The sequence below is a fragment of the Oncorhynchus nerka genome, linkage group LG15, assembly GCF_034236695.1.
Source record: "Oncorhynchus nerka isolate Pitt River linkage group LG15, Oner_Uvic_2.0, whole genome shotgun sequence".
NCBI classification, from domain to species: domain Eukaryota; kingdom Metazoa; phylum Chordata; class Actinopteri; order Salmoniformes; family Salmonidae; genus Oncorhynchus; species Oncorhynchus nerka.
In genome coordinates, this window is record NC_088410.1 from 62,105,921 (window position 1) to 62,130,958 (window position 25,038).

Sequence of the window (25,038 nt, forward strand, 5' to 3'; positions counted from 1 at the left end):
AGAAATAAGAATTTTGTGCATAAGAAACATTTCTGGAATCTTTTATTTCAGCTAATGAAACATGTTTATATTTTTGTTCAATATATATAACAGGGACATATTACACGTGAGAGAAGAGAAGGGGGAGGATAAATCGTGGTTGAAATTTCTATTCACTGCTTACCAACACTAGTTTCTTAACATAAAGAAAAAGAATCATACCACTAATGACATGTAATGACTTGAAACCTTATCTCAATACAGTAATAAAATGCAAACTGGACAAACTACTCTCCAATCCATTCTTCCTTGCACCCTCCCTCTAGCTCCCTCTTTTTCTTGACTTGGTGGCAGACCTAAAAGCCTTTTGTTGGAATCTTAGCCAATGGAGACGGATTACGACACGGAGGAGCGGAGATATATAACGAGCCCTTTTAGGAGGTACTTGCACACTTTTCAATGACACATCTTAACATTCGCACCTATGGACTTAATTGTTATCAGATAAGGCAACCAAAACAACTATAGCATGAAAACGGGTTATGCGTCAAATCGATAGATAGGCTTAAGTACAGAGAAAACCCACTAGGACGCACCTTCCTAGGTTTATTGCTGTCCTACAATAAAATCGTTTTAAGAGGCGACTCTATTGGAGTAGTTGCATATCATTGGTACCTTTGCAAGGTAAGGAAACAGGCTGTGACAAGCAACATTTCAGAGGGTAGAGAAGGGGATACCGCGAGCAGAAAGTTATATAGCCTGACAAGTCATCATCATGCCGAGGTATAACTTTTTGCTGTGTTTGATGGTTTATATTTGTCTGGGACTGTCTGGGAGTGACGAGCCTAATCTTTTTTTGCCACCAACGAGCGAGACTCCCACGGACGACGGGCTTTCGCTCCTCGATGAAGAAGCGGGCGCTCATGGATGTTCCGCATGCGTTTGGCGAGAGCAAAGTAAAGTCCTGAGGCTGGAGACCATCAAGTCTCAGATCCTGAGCAAGCTGCGGCTCAAGCAGGCTCCTAACATTAGTAGGGAGGTAGTGAACCAGCTGCTCCCCAAGGCACCCCCACTCCAGCAGCTTCTGGACCATCACGATTTCCAGGGAGACGCGTCCTTTCAGGATGAGTTTATGGAGGAGGACGAATATCACGCCACGACGGAGTCCGTCATCACTATGGCCTCCGAGCGTGAGTAATGCAACTTTGTCCCATAGCTGCTGAAAATGATTAATTACTTTGTAAACCAATGCTAGGAGTGAGCAGCAAGTCGTTGTCAAATGTGTTGTGATTGTGATTATTATTGGCATGCTTGGACAGAGGATATCCTGGGCATTTGAACATCAATAGGCCTACTTCGAATGATTTTGTGATCATCTATTTAATCAAGTAAAATAAATAACCGTTTAAATAGGACAAATTATTTCATTTAACTAGGCAAGTCAGTTAAGAGCAAAATCTTATGTACAATGACGCCTTAGGGGCAGAACGACAGATGTTTACCTTGTGAGATCCGGGATTCGATCTAGCAACCTTTTAGTTAATGGCCAAACGCTCTAACCACCATGCTACCTGCCGCCCGATGATGCAGGGTCAGCTGTTTGCTACGGCTGTCAAAAATATCTGTATGGATTAAGTCTGAACTTGAAAAATCAATAAATCAATAAAGAGCCTCATCACTCTATGACAGGTCACCAGAGTAATTAACTTTGAGTTGGTCAAGCCAATATTATTATGATTATTATTAGGCTAATATTATTCATATTCATATTATTATTCATATGACGCATAAATGTAACTATTTTGTTCAGTCTTTCTATGTAGGCCTACATGAAGAGAAGGGATTTTTTGGATGATGGACTTCTAGCCTACAGCTGTGCTATAGGCTAGAGTGCCAGTACTGACAGCTCGTGCGCGGATTTAGCCTAGGTCATCTATGGGGTTGTGCCCGGGGAAGTCTATAGTCTACCCCAAATTATAGCATATTTTCTTAGTTTTAAATCATTTCAGGGCCAGACTTCATGTAACATACTTTTAAATAACTCTGTATCATGTTCCTATACATAGCAGTTTTGAAACCGTTGTTTCGGTTTTTGACAAATTAGGTCACTGATCATTTGCAATTTCCGGTTGTTCTGTCATGTTTTGTGATTTGACTTTCATTAGCCGCATGACAGACTTTTGAATGCTATGCCAATGTCTGTTTGGAGTGCATAAATCAGTAATGATAATGTAGCATTTGGCAGGCAGATGTATTGCGCCGAACCTTTGCACATTATCCATTATTTTGCATATCTTGCAGTTGTATGCCCAAAATATAGCCTACAATATGATATGCTTTAAATAGCAGAGGGACAGTTTAGGCCTAACAAGTATAAAATAACATGTTCAAATGTGGAAAGGAAGGTTTTGCGTATTATTACTGAGAAAAAAACACCAACATTCCCTAAAATTATAGAGCCCAGCAGCTGTGCTCTGTGGTTCTTTATAAGAGGGCTCTACCGGATTCCCTGCTGTTCATCGCAGTCAGAAAAAGTGTGTCCAAAAAAGCTGCTATTGTTTCCCCCATGCAGCAGTCCCCCTCGACCGCACTTGTCTTTTAAATGCGAAGTTTATAGTCACAGCTCGTTTTTTCCCTGTGAGGACACAAAGCCAGAGAAACAGTTGGGGTCGAGGGGAGTGTGTGACCTTTTCGCGGCGAATCGCCGTGGTTCAACAACATTTACACACATAATATATTCCGCACAAGGAAACGAAAAGCTATGCAAATAATCAGTTTTTTTCCCAAGAGGGAAAACTTCTTCTTCGATTGTCATACCAGCCTGGTCTCATAGACTAGACGTAACATAGTAAATGTAAATCCGAGATGTCCAAATTAGTATGATAGGTTAGGTTTGGTATGGTTACATAAAACAGTAATGTGAATGTGTTCAAATCTCATCATGGACAACTTTAGCTTATTAGCAACTACTTATTACTTTTTAGCTACTTTGTAACAAAAGCTAACCCTAACCTTAACCTTAACCCTAACCCCTAGCTTAGCTAACGTTAGCCACAACAAATTGGAATTCGTAACATATCATACATTTACCAAATTCATAACATATTGTATGAATTGCAATTCATAGCATACAGTGCCTGCAGAAAGCATTCTGACCCCTTAACTTCTTTCACATTTTGTTGTGTTACAGCCTGAAATTAAAATTGATTAAATTGACATTTTTAGTCACTGGCCTACACACAATATCCAATAGTGTCAAAGTGGAATTATGTTTTTTGTGATTTTTACAAATGAATACAAAATGTAAAGCTGAAATTTCTTGAGTCGATAAGTATTCAACCCCTTTGTTATGGCAAGCCTAAATATGTGACTTGTTGCGTAAGTTGCATGGACTCACTCTGTGCGCAATAGAATGTTTCAAATTCAAAAATGTACAGTGAAATGCTCTTCTTGCACACTCAAAACCAAACAATGCAATAATCAATAACAATGTATTACTAGAAAAAAGCACACAAGAAATAAGTTGAAGAAATATGGAATACACAATAAAGTAAATAAGTAAGCATACTATATACAGGAAGATATTTAAAAAGTCAGTTCCAATACCATATTTACATGCAGGGATACTGGAGTGATGGAGGTAGATATGTATAGGGGTAAGGTGACTAGGCAACAGGATATAAGATAAACAGAGTAGCAGCAGGTTACATGTGAGTGGGTGTGCGGGTGTGTAGAGTCAGTATAAATTTATGTGCATATTATGTGTGAGTGAGAAAAGGATGTGAGTGAGTGTTTGCGTGTGTATTGGGCCCTGTGAGTGTGCATAGAGACTGAAATACTGAAATAAAAGGTTGATAAAGATACAAGGAAAACTCGCTCCATGTGGCTATTTTGTTAGCTGTTTATCAGTCGTATTGCTTGGGGATAGAAGCTGTTCAAGAGCCTGTTGGTGTCAGACTTGCACAGGTATCTCTTGCCGTGCGGCAGCAGAGAAAATATAGGGGTCCTGAATGGCAGGGAGCTCGGCCCCAGTGATGTACTGGGCTGTCCGCACAACCCTCTGTAGCGATCGAGGTGGTGCTATTACCATACCAAGCAGTGATGCAGCTAGTTAATATGCTCTCAATGGTACAGCTGTAAAACCTTTTCAGGATTTCAGGGCCCATGCCAAACTGTTTCAACCTCCTGAGGTGGAAGAGGCACTATTGTGTGTGTGTTTGGACCATTTTAAGACTGTTCCACTGCCTCCCCATCGATGTGGATGGGGGCGTGCTCACCCCCCCCCATTTCCTGTAGTCCACGATCAGCTCCTTGGTCTTGCTGACGTTGAGTGAGAGGTTGTTGCTCCCTGTAGGGTGACTCTTCGTTTCCGGTAATCAGGCCTACCACCGTTGTGTCGTCGGTGAACTTGATAATGGTGTTGGAGTCGTGGGTGAACAGGGAGTACAGGAGGGGACTAAGCACACATCCCTGTGTTAAGGGCCAGCGTGGTGGAGGTGATGTTGCCCACGCTCACTACCTGGGGTTGGCCCCTCAAGTCCAGGATCCAGTTGCAGAGGGAGGTGTTCAGACCCAGAGTCCTAAGCTTGGTGACAAGCTTGGAGGGGATAATGGTATTGAATGCTGAGCTGTAGTCAATGTACAGCATTCTCACATAGTTATTCCTCTTATTTAGGTGGGCGAGGGCAGTGTGGAGAGCAATTGAGATTGAGTCATCAATGGATTTGTTGGGGCGGTATGCAAATTGGAGTGGGTCCAGGGTGGCTGGGATGGTGGAGTTAATGTGTGCCATAACCAGCCTCTGAAAGCACTTCATGATTACAGAAGTGAGTGTTACAGGGCAGTAATCATTGTGGCATGAAGCCTTAGATTTCTTAGGAACAGGCATGATTGTGGTCATCTTAAAACATGTGGGGAATACAGACTGCGACAAGGAGAGGTTGACAAGGACTGTGAATATGCCTGCCAGCTGTTCTGCGCATGCTCTGAGAACGCGTCCTGGAATATCGGCCTTGCGGGTGTTGACCTGATTAAAGACCCTTCGTACGTCAGCCTCGGAGAGCAAGATCACCCAGTCCTCTGGGTCGGTGATGTCCCTCACACCCGGCTCAATGTTGTTGCTGTCCAAGCGTGCATAAAATGCTTTGAATTCGTCTGGTAGAGAGGCATCGTTGGGCAGATAGATCACAGTTGGGTCTTTCTTTGTCATCTGTAATAGACTGGAGCCCCTGCCACATGAGGCAGGTGTCAGAGCCTGTGTAATATGATTCCACATTATTCCTATATTGTCCTTTTCTTTGTTTGATGACACTGGGGAGGTCATAGTGGGCCTTCTTGAACTTATTCCTGTCTTCGGCCGTAACATCAGGGTTGTTTATGATAGCTCTGTGTGCAGTAGCCCCGCTCTTTAGTTTAGCGCCAACCTCTGTGTAAATCCAGGGCATTTGATTGGAAAAGTGAACCCTCATGGCGGGCACAACGTCGCCGATGCATTTTCGATTGAAGCCGGTGACGGAGGTGGTTATCGGTGGAGTCTCAAAACATATTCCGATCAGCGCTAGCAAAGCAGTACTGAAGCATAGCCTCTGATTCTGGTGACCATTTCTCAACGGAACTAATCGTGGGTACTTCCTGTTTCAGCTTCTGCTTGTAAACAGGAAGCAAGAGTACGGAGTCATCATCTGATTTGCCGAATGGCAGACGAGTGAGGGCCTTGTATGTTTGCTTGTGGATAGAATTGTAGTGGTCTAGGACTTTATTGGCCCTAGTGGTGTTGGAGACGTGTTGATGGAAGTTGTGCATCACATGTCTTAGTGAAGCTAAATTAAAATAGCAGGCAACCAGAAAGGCAGCCTCTGGGTGTAGGGTTTCCTGCTTTTTATAGCCTAGTTCATTATGCACCATTTTTCTTGTCCTGAGGTGGAATGTATACAGCAGTCACCGATAACAGCTGTAAACTCCCTTCAGAGGTAGAAGGGTTAGCCTTTAATTATTTTTATTTTTTTGTATTTTACCCCCCCCCCTTTCTCCCAAATTTTGTGATATCCAATTGCGATCTAATTACAATCTTGTATCATCGCTGCAAAACCCCAACGGGCTTGGGAGAGGTGAAGGTCGAGTCATGCGTCCTCCGAAACATGACCCGCCAAACCGTGCTCCCTAACACTTGCCTGCTTAACTCGGAAGCAAGCTGCACCAATGTGTCGGAGGAAATACTGTTCAACTGACAACAGAAGTCAGCCTGCAGGCACCCGGCCCACCACAAGGAGTCGCTAGAGCGCGATGAGCCAAGTAAAGCCCACCGGATAAACCCTCCACTAACCCAGACGACGCTGGGCCAATTTTGCGCCTCCTTATGGGACTCCCGGTCACGGCCAGCAATGACACAGCCTGTGATCAAACCCCAGGCTGTAGTGCGCCACTCGGGAGGCCAGATGGGTCGACATTTGGCAATAAGGTATTTCAAGATGGGTGAACAGTGGGTCAACACTTCCACCATGCTGGAATTAGCACACCAGTTGGAGTTGATGAAGAGGTAAACCCCATCCCCCCCTCGATTTCCCCGACTCCACTGTCCTGTCCGCCCTGTGAATGGAGAATCCATCAAGTTGGATAGCCATGGGGTGTATCTTGTCACAGAGCCATGTTTCTGAAAAGCAAAGAATATTGCAATTCCGAGAGTCCTGTTGGTAGCAAATCCGCAATTGAGGTCATCCATTTTATTATCAAGTGATCAAGTACATTCGCAGTAGAATGGAGGGAAGAGATGGCCGGTTTTCCTTTCGCCTTAATCTCACCAGGATCCCCCCTCTCTTTCCTCTGTAACCCCGGCGTTTCCTCTTGGGTAGCCCAAAGATTGGGTTGATGATAGGAGAAAACTGTGATAGGAGAAACCTGGGGCTGAATCAACAACATTGTAGTTACCTAATTGACAGAGTGAAAAGAAGGAAGCCTGTACAGAATACACATATTTCAAAACATGTATCCTGTTTGCAACAAGGCACTAAAGTAAAACGGCAAAAATTGTGGCAAAGCAATAAATATGTTTTTCTGAATACAAAGTGTTATGTTTGGGGAAAATCCAATAAAACACATAACTGAGTACCACTCTCCATATTTTCAAGCATAGTGGTGGCTGCATCATGTTATGGGTATGCTTTTAATCGTTAACCTTTACACATGTACCAACAAACAGGTGGGATCATTTTACACTGGTCCCTGCAGCGTAAGCTCAAACCGGTGTGATTAGAGCGCTTATTTAGAGCGCCCAGTTTCGCTTTACACAACAGTCAGCACTTGAGCTAGTAACACTGTTTTTTCACAGAAACACAAACAAATCCAATAAAATTGTATTTTTCCACATGCGCCGAATACAACCTTACAGTGAAATGACCTTACAGTCCTTACAAAGTTATGTCCTGAATGTGACCAGTTTATTTGGGATGCAATATTCAGACCTTCACAGAAGTAGCGACAGCATACACAATCATCCAAACTGGAAAATGCAGGCTACATTAGTCCTAGCGCTAACTGAGGAAAGATTGACGTAACACAAGCGGTCATATGAGAACTCTCTGCTGACAGAAACCCCAATATGAATGAGCTAATAGCAATTACTATTTATAATTCATCACATCACGGGTGAACTTAACATTGATCAAAATAATTGAGTAAAACACTTTATAGAAATCAAAAGTAATCCGACGATGGGTAGTTTGTGCTCGCCGCCATGTTTTTTTTTTGTGTCAACCAAAGATATTAAGAGGAGAACAAGATGAATTTGGTCTGTTTGCAGTATGCATGTTGAAGGGGGTGTGTTGTCTACTTCCATTCATTCACTTCCGGAGGTTTACTCGAAAGACAAGTGAACCATTACATCACCTCATTATAACTTCTTTGGTCTGACCAACATTTACGTGACACCCAGAATGCATTGCATAATATCAACAAACAGGGCGCCACACATAGCTGGCAAATAGCTTAGCATTAACTCATTATAATCAGTACAACAAAATACCAAACAAGTATTTTACACACATCATAGGTGTCCATTACAATCTATGCAATAATCGGAATGCAATATTTGTCACCAATACTTGAAAACGTGAATACAACTGTAAATACATTATGCTCCATACATTCATACATACATACTGTATGCTTCAGTAGAAACAACAACATGATATACAGAAAATAAGGCATACGTGTCCTAAGTTATTATTTGTAAGGAAAACAATGGAGGCAATGAGAGCGCTAGCCGGAAAATATGCCAGCAAGACTATGCAAATGTCTGCATACTTGAAGTGCGGAAAAAATGGGGAAGGGCTCTGCTCAAAGAGGAAAGTTTGTCCGGCTCAATAAAGCCTCAAACATAAATAGTCCCCAACACTGAAATGGGCTACTTCTATGTGAATTAATGAGGAGGCGGAACACACTTCAATTCAAACTGTTGTTGGAAAATACAATTTGTTAGAAAATCATTTGAAATTGACAAGTTGAAACATAGCCTATAGATAATTAGCAGGCAGCGCGTGTTAACTGTCCTGTTACGTAACAATCACATTTTGGAACAGTGAGTGCATTCTGACATCACGTGCATAAAACCACTCATGCTGGGGCGACCGTTAGAGATATTTGGAACTCGCAAGTGAAAAGGTTAAGGACTGGGGAGTTTTTCAGGATAAGAAAGAAACGGAATGGAGCTAAGCACAGGCAAATCCTAGAGGAAAACCTGGTTCAGTCTGCTTTTCACCAGACACTGGGAGATTAATTCACTTTTCAACAGGAGAATAACCTAAAACACAAGGCCAAATCTACAATGGAGAAGACAGTGAATGTTCCTGAGTGGCTGAGTTTCAGTTTTGACATAAATCTGCTTGAAAATGTATGGCAAGACTTGAAAATGGTTGTCAAGCAATGATCGACAACCAAATTAGCAGAGCTTGAAGAATTAAAAAAAAAAAGAATAATGGGCAAATGTTGCACAATTCAGGTGTGGAAAGCTCTTAGAGACCCAGAAATATTCACAGCTGTAACCGCTGCCAAATGTGATTCTAATGTGTATTGACTCCACAGGAGGTTGGTGGCACCATAATTGGGAAGGATGGGATCGTGGTACTGGCTGGATCAGAATAAGTGGAATGGTATCAATTGATGTGATTCCATTAATTCAGTTCGAGCCACTTACCCAGGAAGACTCACAGCTGTAATCGCTGCCAAAGGTGATTCTAACATATATTGAATAAGGGGGTTGAATACTTATTTAATCAAGACATGGCTACCGGATTATTTACATTGACACACCCCAGTACCCCAGCCTCGTTATTGTTATTTTATTGTGTTATTTAATTTTTTACTTTAGTTTATTTGGTAAATATTTTCTTGCTTGTAAAGCATTTCACAGTAAGGTCTACAGATGTTCAGGGAATATGTCAAATAAAGTTTGATTCCTTTATTTTTCATGTTTTTTTTTTGACAAATGTTAGAATTTGTCTTACACTTTGACATTACAGAGTATTTTGTGTATATCGTAGACAATTAAGACAGTAAAATCAATTTTAAGGAACTGTATCATACTAATTGTAATTGGTAACATATCATCAGGGTATCTCCAGGCATAAGCAACATAAGAGGTCGCTTATGGCTCTCTGCGCCCCATGGCAACACATGTAGAACTGCAAAAGACTTGCTTAAAACTGAAAAATTGTCTCCCAGCCCCATGGCAATTTTTTTAGAATTGCATGAAATGTATTATAACATTGCTAAATGTTCTCTCTGTCCGATGGCAAAATGTATAGAAATGAACTTTAAAACCTAAATTTCTCTCTCTGTCGTCAAGATTGCCTGCTTTAAAAAAAAATGTAATGGTCATACAGCCTCACATTGTGCCCTCTCTTTTTGTGGCATAATAAACTTAACCAGTTGAACTGCCATTTTGTGAGCGCCAAACGCATGTGAGATGATTTTTACAGTTGCTTATTATTGTCAGAGATAAATAAGTGCCTGTGCCGTTCATATGATGTTTATTTGTTTGTTCTTCAAATAAGGAGTTGTCAAAACGTCAAGAAATGACTTTCAATTGTCCATATCCATTAGGGCTAATAGATTGTCCCTTCCGTTACTTAATAGTCCATTTTACTCATCAAACTTCTTTGTAGCTGAACTTTCATGAATGATCCTCGTTCTGCACATAGGCCTACTTTGTGATGAATTACCTATTCTTGAATATCTGCTACCAAAACAACTGTGGCCCATGGTAATGAAAATCACAGTGTCAGTTGCTATTGACAACCCTCAAAGCAAGTTCAGCCTTTGGTCCTCTGAGGGATGCATCATTGTTCTTGCCAGGCATGAGATCTTGACTGCTGTTGCAGGCTTACAGCTCGCTCACCATTGTGGAAAATGATTCCTATGAATCGTTTTTTTGAACAAGTATTGCCTATGGTCTGTTAGAGAATGGAGAGGTGGTGAAAACAGGAGCAATTGTCGAGCTTTAGTACATTTTGAACCCATTTACATAGAATGAGACTCATGTGGAGCATCACAAAGTCGTACGATACAAGTACTTATCAATCTAACCTTATATGACTTTGATGTGATTATTTGATGTGATTCTCATCGTCCAACGAATTTGCCGTAGAATGGTCAATGTCGGCTATCCTCCGGCCTTAGTATGTCCAGCTTTCTCCACCAGTTGACAACATAGCAGTCTCCATCTCTCTCCCTCTCCTCCCTTCTTTCTCGCCCTCTCCCTCTGTGTGTTGTTAGTGGGACATACTGCAAAAGTGTTTGCCCCTCTTCTGATGACAGAGCCTGCGTAACAGTGTATCTTGTGTTTGAGGGTTATATGGATGTGGTGCCTCCATTCCAGTATGCCCTGTCCAGTGTTGTACTCTGTTGCCCCATGGATGTGTTAAACCTGTCTCAACACTCTTCCTCGGGCCGGACATGACATGACACAGATGCTCCTGTCCATTAGAGGAGAAGTGTTTGGCCTCAAGCAGCATCTGAATCAGCAGCACAGATATGATATGATGGAACTGGAAGAAGAGTGACTCTTGCATTTAGAAGAGAGGCTTTTGTTTTGCAGGGGAATGGGCTTTGAATGGGAGGGATGGAAACCCCATGTTTCTGTTTCTTTAATGGCTTGTTTATTAGACAGTTGTGGGCCTTGGTTATTGATAGGTCCATAAGATATCTCTATTAAAATGTCAGGCGTGGGAGCTGCTGCTTTGTTTTGAATGAATGGGAGTGCACTCACTGACACTGGTGCAAGAAACATGTACTGTGCTGCTCTGCTCTGTTAGCAGGATGCCATGGGGCTGCATTAGCATCTTTCCTTCTCTCTCTTTTTTTCTTCTCTGTTTTCTCCTCTCCTCTTCCACCCACTCTATGTTTGATCCTTTCTCATATCTCACTTCTCTTTCTTCCTCTCTTCTCTCTTTACTCCTCATCTCTCTACCCCTCTCTCTGTTCTCCCCTTTGCTCCTCTCCCTCTGAACTCTCTCTCTCCGTTATCACTCTCCTCTGGTGTTCATGGAACAGTTTCACATTGAGAAGAGAAGGACTGAATCTCCTCTCGCCTGTGGCACCTCAGCAATCCCGCAAGATGAAAAGCGCCTTTTCCGTCTCTCAGATAGAGCCAGAGAGTACTTCAAACACTATTCCCTGCGCACCTCGAACCCATTCACCCTCTCATGGGCGTGTGCACTGCCTTTGATGGGCCGTGCGGGTTCACACAGTACAAGCTGAACTGGACCGGTGCCAGCGTCACTTCTTAGTATGCCAGAGTAGCTTCTTAGTATTCGCTCAAGGTACATGGGTGCCGCAGTAAGGGTTGAGAGGGTCCATGCTTCCTGGTCGCTAATTACTATAACATTTCATGGGAAAGCTATTTATATCACAGTGCGGCACTGTAACGTACTGTAGCATTCCCTCCCCATACGGTGTGTTGCAAGGATATGGATGCAGTACCCTACCCATGTACATGGAGTGAAGCTCCACACATAGGAACTGCTCTGGTCCTATGTGGTTCATTTGTGTCACAACATACCACATATAAAATTTTTGAAACTGTGTGTGTATATGCTAGTTACACAGAAAGCTGTCTGATTTTATACTTGAGCTGAGCCATGCACAAACAGGCTGTATGTGTGTGTCTGTGTGCTGGTGGATGCTGGGCTAATGAGGGGTGAGGTTTTGACCCCAATAGGCCCTCATTTGTCACCTGTCCATGGCTTTGAGACCAGACCTTCCTCTCCCATCAAGGCTCTCTCTCTCTCTCTGTCTCTCTCTGTCTCTCTCTCCCAGCACACAACTGCGTACATTTGGAAAACGTTTGTTTGTCAAACGTTTGTTGATCATTTGTTACAAAAGTAACTTTGTTTTACATTTTTGCTTTTACAGCTTTTTAGTTACAAATACACTACCGGTCATACGTTTTAGAACACCTACTCATTTTAGTGTTTTTCTTTATTTTTTCAATTTTTCTACATTGTAGAATAATAGTAAAGACATCAAAACTATGAAATAACACATAGGGAATCATGTAATTAAACAAACATATTTTATATTTGATATTCTTCAAATAGCCACCATTTGCCTTGATGACAGCTTTGCACACTCTTGGCATTCTCTCAACCAGCTCACCTGGAATGCTTTTCCAACTTTCTTGAAGGAGTCCCCACTTATGCTGAGCACTTGTTGGCTGCTTTTCCTTCCCTATGCAGTCCGACTCATCCCAAGCCATCTCAATTTGGTTGTCGTTGGGTGATTGTGGAGGCCAGGTCATCTGATGCAGCACTCCATCACTCTCCTTCTTGGTAAAATAGCCCTTACACAGCCTGGAGGTGTGTTGGGTCATTGTCCTGTTGAAAAACAAATAATAGTCCCACTAAGCCCGAACCAGAAGGGATGGCGTGTTGCTACAGAATGCTGTGGTAGCCATGCTGGTTAAGTGTGCCTTGAATTCTAAATACATCACAAACAGTTTCACCAGCAAAGCAACCCCACACCATATCACCTCCTCCTCCATGCTTTACAGTGGGAAATACACATGCAGAGATCATCTGTTCTCCAACACCGCATCTCACAAAGACATGGCGGTTTGAACCAAAAATCTCCAATTGGAACTCGAGACAAAAGGACCAATTTCCACCGGTCTAATGTGCATTGCTTGTGTTTCCTGGCCCAAGCAAGTCTCTTCTTCTTCCTGGTGTCCTTTAATAGTGTTGTCTTTGCAGCAATTCGACCACGAAGACCTGATTTACCTGATTTACACAAGTGCTCAGCATATGTTGGAACTCCTTCAAGCCTGTTGGAAAAGCATTCCAGGTGAAGCCGATTGAGTGAATGCCAAGAGTGTGCAAAGCTCTCATCAAGGCAAAGAGTGGCAACTCTGAAGAATGTAAAATCTAAAATATATTTGGATTTGTTTAACACTTTTTTGGTTACTACATGATTCCATGTGTGTTATTTCATAGTGTTGATGTCTTCACTATTATTCTACCATATAGAAAATAGTAAAAATAAAGAAAAACCCTTGAATGAGTAGGTGGCCCAAACTTTTGACTGGTACTGTATGTCTACTTCACCATCAGCCAGTTTTATTGGTAAACTACAGAGTAATGTAAAAGTTGTCTTTTAACAATCCAATATGTAATATGTAATATTGTACACTTATCATAATTGGGTTTTAGTCCAGAAAGGCTAGATAAGTTATCTAGATCTTCAATGAGACCGTGCAGGGATCCAGATTGCACTTGAGTCATCGGTATACATTGACAATTTTGGTTTTTAAGCTCTGGATTTCGAAACACTTGATGTTCTTTTTGGATCAGATTTTAATTGCTAGCATTTCGATTGCCATAACAAATAGATATGGAGACAGCGGACAGCCTTGTTTTACTCCTCTTGACACTTCAATACTTTCTGAGAAGTAACCCTTATTGACTATTTTACACCTGGGGTTGCTATAGATAACTTTAACCCATTGTATAAGAGATTCACCAAAATGTTACATTTATATATAAATTGTAGTCATACTTTATCAAAAGGCTTTTCAAAATCTGCTATGAAGACCAGTCCTGGTTTCTTTGATGTTATATATTATTGTATTGTTTCAAGTAATTGTCGTATATTATCTCCAGTGTTCCTCCCATGTAAAAAACTTGTCTGATCAGAATGAACAATATCTGGTAAAACCTTTTTAATTATATGCGCTATTAATTTAGCCAGGATTTTTGCATCACAACATTTGAAGTGTAAGATGCCTCCAGTTTGAATTGACTGAATCTTTATACTTACCACATGAGTCCTGTTTCAGTAATAGTGAAATCAGACCTTCTTGATGAGTACCTGATAGTCTACCATTTTAAAGGAGTAGTTAAAACGTGCAAATAATAGATCTTTGAGCACATCAAAAAATATTTGATATACCTCTACTGGTATGCCATCAAACCCTGGGGTTTTTCCAGACTGAAAGGATTTCATTTCCTTTTCTGTAAGTTGGCCTTCACACAGATATTTCTTTACATTTTGTTAATTTAACCTGATCATTATTAGGAAAATAATCCTTACCGTTAACACCATTTAGGGGAGATGCAGGAGACTGACAAGAAAACATGCTTAAAATATTTTGTTTCCTCTTTTAAAATATAATTTGGTGAATCATGGATGACTGTCATTTTTAACGAGCCTCTGTAAATTATTTTTTGGTAGCATTTTTACGTTGAAGATTGAAGAGAAATGTATTGCATTTTTTTTTAAATTATCCACTTCGCTTTATTTTTGTAATAAACTACACTTTATTGTTCTTGAATAAGTTCCTCCAGTTGTTTTTGTTTTCACCCTAACTTATTCTATTCCATTATAGTAAATGTTTTATTGCTATCTACCTGTGCTGTTAGTTCCTCTATTTCCTTTGCAGTGGTGGAAAAAGTACCCAATTGTCGTACTTGAGTAAAAGTAAAGATACCTTAATAGAAAATGACTCAAGTAAAAGGGAAAGTCACCCAGTAAAATCCTACTTGAGTAAAATTCTAAAAGTATTTGGTTTTAAATATACTTAAGTATCAAAAGTAAATGTTATTGCTAAAATATACTTAAGCATCAAAAGTAAACGTACAAGTATAAATCATTTCAAATTCCTTATATTAAGCTAACCAAACGGCACCATTTTCTTATTTTCTTAATTTACGGATAGCTAGGGGCACGCTCCAACACTCAGACATAACTTACAAACAAAGCATGTGTTTAGTGAGTCTGCCAGATCAGAGGCAGTAAGGATGACCAGGGATGTTCTCTTGATAAATGTGTGAATTAGACCATTTACCTGTCCTGCTAAGCATTTAAAATGTAACGAGTACTTTTGGGCACCAGAGAAAAAATATGGAGTAAAATGTACATAATTTTCTTTAGGAATGTAGTGAAGTAAAAGTAAAAGTTGTCAAAATATAAATAGCAAAGTAAAGTACAGAAAATGCCCCAAAATAAACTACTTAAGTAGTACTTTCAAGTATTTTTACGACACCACTGTTCCTTTGTTTGTCTAATCTATTTAGACTGAAACTGCTTTTGTTTTAAAGATGAGTATTGAATTGAATGGCCTCTGAAATTGAGTGGCATCTGAAAGTGTCCTATACAATAAGGGGGTATGATGTACCTATGTTGTGCAGGAGAAAGTCAGTTATACATTTTTTTGTCTCTTGTACCCATATACAGGTTGAAAATGGCAGATTTCACAGACCCATTCATTGCTCTGTTCGGTACAGTTGATGGGAATAACCAGGAAGGGAAGGCTGTCTCTCTTCGTACTCTATTAGCCAAAAGGCTAATTTTGCAATTTTGGAAATTGGAGACTGTACCTACCTTTGCAATGTGGTTACAGGATTTAGGGAATGTAATGCATATAGAACATATTCAATACAATACCGCTTATAGAAGTCCAATGTTTTACCAAATTTGGCAGGCAATACTGGATAAATGGTCTATTCTGTCATGCCTGCTTCTGCTCCCCCTCTCTTGCGCTCGAGGGCGCCCATCATTACTCACACCTGTCACCATCTTACGCCCATCAGCGCTTCATTGGACTCACCTGGACTCCATCACTTTATTGATTGCCTCTTCTATATCTGTCTATTCCTCAGTTTGATACATGTGTCAGCATTAATGTCGTTATGTTTCCGTTGTCCAGACACTGTCCGTGTTTTGTTTCATGTCTGTTACTTATTAAATATTCACTCCCTGTACTTCCTTCTCGTCTCCCAGCGTCTGTCCTCACAGAATCCTGACACCAATATTGGAAGCATCAGGGAGTTTTTTTTGTTTTGTTTTGTTTTGGTTGGTGACGTCGGGTCCAGGTGCCGCTGCCAAAGGAACTGGGGATTCCTCAGCTGGCTCGTCAGGCTTCCATGCCTTAGCTGGCTCGTCAGGCTTCCATGCCTTAGCTGGCTCGAGAGGTTTTCTTGCCTCGGTTGGCTTGACAGGCTCCCATCCCATGTCACGCCTCAGCTGGTTCGTCAGGCTCCCAATGCCTCAGCTGGCTCGTCAGGCTACCACGCCTCGGCCAGCTCGACAGGCTCCCACGCCTCGGCCAGCTCGACAGGCTCCCACGCCTCAGCTGGCTCGTCAGGCTCCCATGCCTCAGCCGGCTCGTCAGGCTCCCATGCCTCAGCCGGCTCGTCAGGCTCCCACGCCTCAGCCGGCTCGTCAGGCTCCCACACCTGATGGCTTGTCAGGCTCCCACGCCTCAGCCGGCTCGTCAGGCTCCCACGCCTCAGCCGGCTTGTCAGGCTCCCACGCCTCAGATGGCTCGTCAGACTCCCACGCCTCAGCCGGCTTGTCAGGCTCCCACGCCTCAGATGGCTCGTCAGACTCCCACATCTCAGATGGCTCGTCAGACTCCCACGCCTCAACCGGCCCATCAGGCTCGCCCAGGTGGGATGCCGGGTGGCGCCCCTAAAGGGGGGGTACAGTCACGCCTGCTCCCACTCCCCCTCCCTGGTGCTCGAGGGCACCAGGCTGTCCATCATTAAGCACACCTGTCACCGTCGTTACGCCCATCAGCGCTTCATTGGACTCACCTGGACTCCATCACTTTATTGATTGCCTCTTCTACATCTGTCTATTCCTCAGTTTGATACCTGTGTCAGCATTAATGTCGTTATGTTTCCGTTGTCCAGACACTGTCCGTGTTTTGTTTCATGTCTGTTACTTATTAAATATTCACTCCCTGTACTTGCTTCTCGTCTCCTAGCGTCTCCCAGCGTCCTCCAAACACGACAAGTTGAGTTTTTACCAAAAAGTTAAATTTTGGTTTCATCTGACCATATGACATTGTCCCAATCTTCTTCTGGATCATCCAAATGCTCTCTAGCAAACTTCAGACGGGCCTGGACATGTACTGGCTTAAGCAGGGGGACACGTCTGGCACTGCAGGATTTGAGTCCCTGGCGGCGTAGTGTGTTACTGATGGTAGGCTTTGTTACTTTGGTCCCAGCTCTCTGCAGGTCATTCACTAGGTCCCCCCGTGTGGTTCTGGGATTTTTACTCACCGTTCTTGTGATCATTTTGACCCCACGGGGTGAGATCTTGCGTGGAGCCCCAGATCGAGGGAGATTATCAGTGGTCTTGTATGTCTTCCATTTCCTAATAATTGCTCCCACAGTTGATTTCTTCAAACCAAGCTGCTTACCTATTGCAGATTCAGTCTTCCCAGCCTGGTGCAGGTCTACAATTTTGTTTCTGGTGTCCTTTGACAGCTCTTTGGTCTTGGCCATAGTGGAGTTTGGAGTGTGACTGTTTGAGGTTGTGGACAGGTGTCTTTTATATAGGTGTCTTTTTATATAACAAGTTCAAACAGGTGCCATTAATACAGGTAACGAGTGGAGGACAGAGGAGCCTCTTAAAGAAGAAGTTACAGGTCTGTGAGAGCCAGAAATCGTGCGTGTTTGTAGCAGCAATGTTCCAACATCTAGCAGCAAAGTTGGGACCAACTCCATATTAATGCCCATGATTTTGGAATGAGATGTTGGACGAGCAGGTGTCCACATACTTTTGGTCATGTAATATATTAGTGGTTTTTATTTTTTTCAAATGTTTATTTTTTTGTATAGATCGTTGGGAAAAAAAAAGACAATTAAATAAATGTTAATCCCACTTTGTAACATAGCACCGTTTTGAAAAGGTCAAGGGGTGTGAATACTTTCTGAAGGCACTGTTTCCACTAGTTCTAATGTGTCCATGATATTCGTGATCTCCTTAAGTTCTTGAAAGTGATAGTTTATAGTGTGATTTCCTTTACGGTCCATTTAAGTACATTTAAGTACTCCCACCATAATAATAGGATCGTTGCTTGTGAGTTCAATAGAGTGTTAGAAATATTTTTCTAAGAAGTGTGGATCATCATTATTTGGATGGACCATATAGATTAATAAGTCAAATCTGTTTATCATCCACTAGCATATTCGAAAGGATCCACCTTCCTTGCAGATCTGTTTGGATAGTTTCACACTCTGATCAAAATGATTATTAACTAATAATACCATCACCCCTTTGCACATGACAGTACATTTTGCCCCACCCCAGTCCTTTTTCCCCACAACTTCATCTGTAGAGTAGATGTAGAGTGAGTTTCCAAATACATTATATTTGGGGCGGCAGGTAGCCTAGTGGTTAGAGCGTTGGGTCAGTAACCGAAAGGTTGCTAGATTGAATCCCCAAGTTGACAAGTTAAACATTTGTTGCTCTGCCCCTAAACAAGGCAGTTAACCCACTATTTCTAGGCTGTCATTGTAAATAAGAATTTGTTCTTAACTGACTTGCTTAGTTAAATAAATATTACATCTCTTTTAGCCAGGTAATCATCATGTCTTATTATCTGCTATTACAGATTATAATTATATTTATAACTAGCTATACTTATTTCACCACTTACCAAAATGAGATACAAGTTTTAGGTATACTTACCATGTATACTTACCATAATTCATGCCTGCAAAATTACTAACATAAAATACCATGATGATCAAGCTGCTAGACACTTTATATCAGATTTACAATGTATCTAACTGTCCTCCATTGTCCCTCTCCCAAAAAGTCTCCCCCTATCCTGAAGAAAGCCCTATCACCCCCTCCCAGAATCTTGCACTTTCATCACTTTCCTAATCCCAGAGTGCATGACACTCCGCCTGTCCCATACTTAACCACGCTATACCCCCCAGCCTAATCCTAAAGGTCTGAGGTGGGAGGTGTATTTACTCTATGGTCATTATTGACAGGTTGGCTGGCAAGGTCACAGAAACGATGAGGCAGAAGGCTGTGTGTTATGATTCTGAACGGTCAGATAGCAACAATGTGAAGAAGCTGCCGTGTGGGGAATCATAGGTGGCTCGTTTCAGCTCGTTGTATCTTGTAATTGATACCATGTCTAAACAGCTTCTACCCCCAAGCCATAAGACTCCTGAACATCTAATCAAATGGCTACCCAGACTATTTGCATTGCCCCCTCCCCTCTTTTACACCGCTGCTACTCTCTGTTGTTATCATCTATGCATAGTCACCTTACTAACTCTACCTACATGTACATATTACCTCAACTAACCGGTGTCCCCGCACATTGACTCTGTACCGGTACCCCCCTGTATATAGTCTCGCTATTGTTATTTTACTGCTGCTCTTTAATTACTTGTTACTTTTATCTCTTATTCTTATCCGTATTTTTTAACACTGCATTGTTGGTTAGGGGCTCGTAAGTAAGCATTTCACTGTAAGGTCTACACCTGTTGTATTCAGCGAATGTGACTAATACAACTTCATTTGATTTGATGCCATGTCTATGCTAATATAGCTCAAATTCGCTAGCTATCTAATTTGTGCAAATGTATTTTTGTTTTCAATAAATATTTGGACACAAAATATAGTTTACATGTTGTCAACAATCTAAGCCAACCATGTCTGTTTTGCCCCATAGTTGTGCACGCATAGATTTTGTTGCTAAACAACCAACCCATCTATAGCCTAGATAGAGTATTTTAGTTGAATCCTGAATAGATTTTTAAGAGAGCACAGAATCAATACTAATTCAGATAAAATACACACGAGAAATAAAAATGCACATAGGAGTCAGTGTATGAAGTATCCTCTTCATTCTTTCCATTCTCATCTGTGCATCAAACATCTAAATTGAGTTATTTTGCTTTATCAGTCATCCTCGGTACCAAGACACAACAGTTTCATCAGAGCGTATTGACAGGGAATCTTTGCAAATATAGCTGCAGCATTGCAATGATTTGACACTTGGATTACCATATTAGTTCTGTTATTTTTCGATTTTTGTCAATTAACAATTGAGAAACATAAGAAAATAGACACACACACACACACACACACACACACACACACACACACACACACACACACACACAGTGGACAAAAGTCTCCCTATTGACAAAAAGGGTCACAGAGTTCACAGCTATGTGATATATTGGATGAGGAGCCAATTAACCTCATTGGGTCTCTTTCTTCGGCAGCAAAGGAGAACCAGCTTACACAGCATTACCCCCACTCCCATACAAGCATGCACGCACGCGAACGCACGCACGCACGCGAACGCACGCACACACACACACACACACACACACAAACCACTCCCACCAAAAAACCACAAGTCTTTTATAGTGTTGACCCTATAAAAGGGTCATTTCCTGAAGGTGCAGGAACCATAAACATTAAGAGGGAGAGCGCTAAAAGGACAGGCCAGCAGAAGCCGGACTGTCTTCAGCTCACTGGCCAGTGTGTGTGGGAAGTCAATGACTATGTGAGGTTTTTATATATTTATTCATTCCATGGAAGGCTATGTTTAATGGTGACACCTGTTCCTGTCCCTTTTCAGTCACTCCCGTCCACTGAGAGAGCCTCTGAAGGGAAAGATCAACTTTGGTGATGACTTGTTTGGACCCTGGGTCATTACTGTTCTTTTGTTGAAATAGAAGAACACACTGAACACACTGTACATTTTATGGCTAATAGAATTTCCAAGGACCAAAACCTATTAATACAGGGGGCGAAAATTTCACCAGCGTTTTCAGGAATCTCACTCCTTCCACCTTTCGTTCCGTATTCCCACGCTCTCCCCATGTACCCACCACATCAACCAGTCCTGGTGTGGAAAACTGTGGAAAACTTGGGAGAATTAAGACATTACGATGACCATCATCAGACCAGTAACTGCATCACTTCCTCCTGTGGTGTGTGTGTGTACCCAATAGTAAGCTGGTATGCTGCTCAGTGCCTGTTAAGGGGATTCAGGGCACTACTGTAGCATCCAGCTTGCTGCGCTGTATGTGGCCCATAGTGCGTGGGCATGCAGAGTGGTGGAAGGTTGCATGGGGGAGTGTTGGGGAGGGGGTCCACAGGGAGCAACAAGCAGCCCAGTCCTATCCTTAAGGGACAAAATCATAGAGGGGCTTTTATAGGTACACTTAAAAAGACCTGAAACAGATGTTACGTCTCACTAAAAAAGGAAATAATTACTTCCCACCAGTAATTAAGCACTGTGTAGAGGAGGAACAGACCGGAAGAAAGGAGAGGAGGGCAGAGGAGGAGAGGAGAGAAAATATAAAATGGAGATCATTGAGGGCATTATTACTGACGGGTGAGTCGGGCTGTGGAGGCGGTGCTGCGGAGACGTTTATGGCGGAGCCCATTAATCCTAAATTAAGGCATCTCTGATCAGAGGAAATGCAGCATGGACAAAATGCCGGATCACACCAGGATTTTGAGGTGCCTGAAAGAGGTTCGGATGGTGCGGATTGAGTGGATCACCACTGCCACAGCTGATGAATATCTGCATGAACATTTTATTTTAGCCCTTCTAAGTGGCCCTGAGAGTGGCTCCTTACTCTATTCATCCATCGCCTATGGCTGCATGCATTTCCGTTTCAGCATGCCGAGAGCCGAGATCAACCTCGGAAGTTAATTATATGGAAGCAGCACAATGTCCAAACGTCCAAATGTTATTTAGGCCCGGAGCCAAGTTTGATTATTTTAATGTACAGTGCTGGTGGAAGAAAAAGAGCTGTGAGTGATTCGGAATGGGATAACAGATACTTCCACATTGTATGGACATTGTCAAGTGAATAGTATTGACAGAAAACGGTTCTAAAGGACAGGGACTCAGTTCTAAAGGACAGGAGAATGGGGAACACGCTCTGGCTGACAAGGCCTGATCACAGTGATTTTGTCCACAGTGAAAATCCTTGGCCAAGGCTTTGAGTCTTGAACGTTTATCCTTGAACTTTTATCCTTGGGCTTTGAACCTTGAGCTTTGAGCCCTGGGCTTTGAGCCTTGGGCTTTGAATGTGCTTCAGGGCTGCCTCAATAGCACAGTGAGGGAAAACAGAGAGCCCAACCTCACATCATCACCCAAAGACGGGGGAATGGAGGGAGTGCATCATTTCAATTATTATTATTATTTTTAATATATGAACCTTTATTTAACTAGGCAAGTCAGTTAAGAACAAGTTCGATGACGGCCTACCAAAACAACCTATCAAAACATCTTTCCCTTTGTGGGTCCCTCTGACCTTTGCGCCCTCTCCGCCCTATAGAGATGAGATAATGACTTAGAATTAAATAATAAAGTCGTAAAATAAAACAAATATTTTATTAAAATAATGTAAATAAATTATGGTGAATAGAGTGAGGGAAAAAAGTATTTGATCCCCTGCTGATTTTGTACATTTTCCCACTGACAAAGAAATGATCAGTCTATAATTTTAATGGTAGGTTTATTTGAACAGTGAGAGACAGAATAACAACAAAAATATCCAGAAAAACGCATGTCAAACATTTTATAAATTGATTTTTTTTTAATGAGGGAAATAAGTATTTGACCCCTCTGCAAAACATGACTTAGTACTTGGTGGCAAAACCCTTGATGGCAATCACAGAGGTCAGACGTTTCTTGTAGTTGGCCACCAGGTTTGCACACATCTCAGGAGGGATTTTGTCCCACTCCTTTTTGCAGATCTTCTCCAAGTCATTAAGGTTTCGAGGCTGACGTTTGGCAACTCGAACCTTCAGCTCCCTCCTCAGATTGTCTATGGGATTACGGTCATGAGACTGGCTAGGCCACTCCAGGACCTTAATGTGCTTCTTCTTGAGCCACTCCTTTGTTGCCTTGGCCGTGTGTTTTGGGTCATTGTCATGCTGGAATACCCATCCACGTCCCATTTTCAATGCCCTGGCTGAGGGAAGGAGGTTCTCACCCAAGATTTGATGGTACATGGCCCTGTCCATTGTCCCTTCGATGCGGTGAAGTTGTCCTGTCCCCTTAGCAGAAAAACACCCCCAAAGCATAATGTTTCCACCTCCATGTTTGATGGTGGGGATGGGTGTTCTTGGGGTCATAGGCAGCATTCCTCCTCCTCCAAACACGGCGAGTTGAGTTGATGCCAAGAAGCTCCATTTTGGTCTCATCTGACCACAACACTTTCACCCAGTTGTCCTCTGAATCATTCAGATGTTCATTGGCAAACTTCAGACAGGCATGTATACGTGCTTTCTTGAGCAGAGGGACCTTGCGGGCACTGCAGGATTTCAGTCCTTCATGGCATAGTGTGTTACCAATTGTTTTCTTGGTGACTATGGTCCCAGCTGCCTTGAGATCATTGACAAGATCCTCCCGTGTAGTTCTGGGCTGATTCCTCACCGTTCTCATGATCATTGCAACTCCATGAGGTGAGATCTTGTGTTTCTTCCATTTGCGAATAATCACACCAACTGTTGTCACCTTCTCACCAAGCTGCTTGGCGATGGTCTTGTAGCCCATTCCAGCCTTGTGTAGGTCTACAATCTTGTCCCTGACATCCTTGGAGAGCTCTTTGGTCTTGGCCATGGTGGAGAGTTTGGAATCTGATTGACTGATTGCTTCTGTGGACAGGTGTCTTTTATACAGGTAACAAACTGAGATTAGGGGCACTCCCTTTAAGTGTGTGCTCCTATTCTCAGCTCGTTACCTGTATAAAAGACACCTGGGAGCCAGAAATCTTTCTGATTGAGAGGGGGTCAAATACTTATTTCCCTCATTAAAATGCAAATCAATTTATAACATTTTTGACGTGTTTTTCTGGATTTTTGTTGTTGTTATTCTGTCTCACTGTTCAAATAAACCTACCATTCAAATTATAGACTGATCATTTCTTTGTCAGTGGGAAAACGTACAAAACCAGCAGGGGATCAAATACTTTTTTCCCTCACTGTAAGTGATAAGCAGAAATGGCAGTCACTACCATCATGGGACTTTTATTAATTGCTTTATTCAGTGTTGTCACATCATTCAACCCACATAATGCATTGTGCGTTTAATGTCCAAAAAAGAATCAAAACCAAAATCGAAAACCGTGATTCCTTTTTAATCATCAAACCAAAACCGAACTGACCTCAAAAAGCACTAATTGCTCATCACTAGTTGTTGGAGTGGAAGGAAACCACTCGGGAATTGAGGCCAATGGTAACTCTAAAACAACTAGAGAGTTTAATGGCTCTCATAGGAGAAAACTAAGGATGGATCAACAACATTGTAGTTAATCCACAATACTAACCTAAATGACAGAGTGAAAAGAAGGAAGCCTGTACAGAACATGCATCCTGTTTGCAATAAGAAACTAAGGTAATTCTGCAAAATGTGGCAAAGAAATGAACTTTATGTCCTGAATACAATGTCTTATGTTTGCCGCAATTCAAACACAACACATCACTGAGTACCACTCTTCATATTTGTGGTGGTGGATGCATCATGTTATGGGTATACTTGTCATCGGCAAGGACTGTGAAGTTTTTTAGGATAAAAAGAAACAGAATAGAGCTAAGCAATGGTAAAATCCTAGAGGAAATCCGGGTTCAGTTTGCTTTCCAACAAACACTGGAAGACAAAATCACCTTCCAGCAGGACAATAACCTAAAACACAAGGCCAAACCCCGCGGAAATATAATTAGCATAATTTAAAAAATCACCATACAAATGTGTTTGTTTAAGCCAGAGATGTCTCTTTTCTTGCA

At 42.0% G+C, this 25,038-nt stretch overlaps 1 protein-coding gene across 2 annotated transcripts in view; it reads left to right on the top strand.

Annotated features, from left to right (window-relative positions):
• The first annotated feature begins 446 nt into the window (after window positions 1-446).
• Window positions 447-25,038, top strand: part of LOC115143071 (growth/differentiation factor 11-like) — a 45,975-nt gene continuing 21,383 nt past the window's right edge. For both annotated transcript variants that reach the window (XM_029683088.2, XM_029683089.2), the window contains exon 1: window positions 447-1,169. In XM_029683088.2, the coding sequence (XP_029538948.1) occupies window positions 755-1,169 (415 nt within the window). In that variant the 5' untranslated portion in view covers window positions 447-754. The remainder of the gene's footprint in view (window positions 1,170-25,038) is intronic.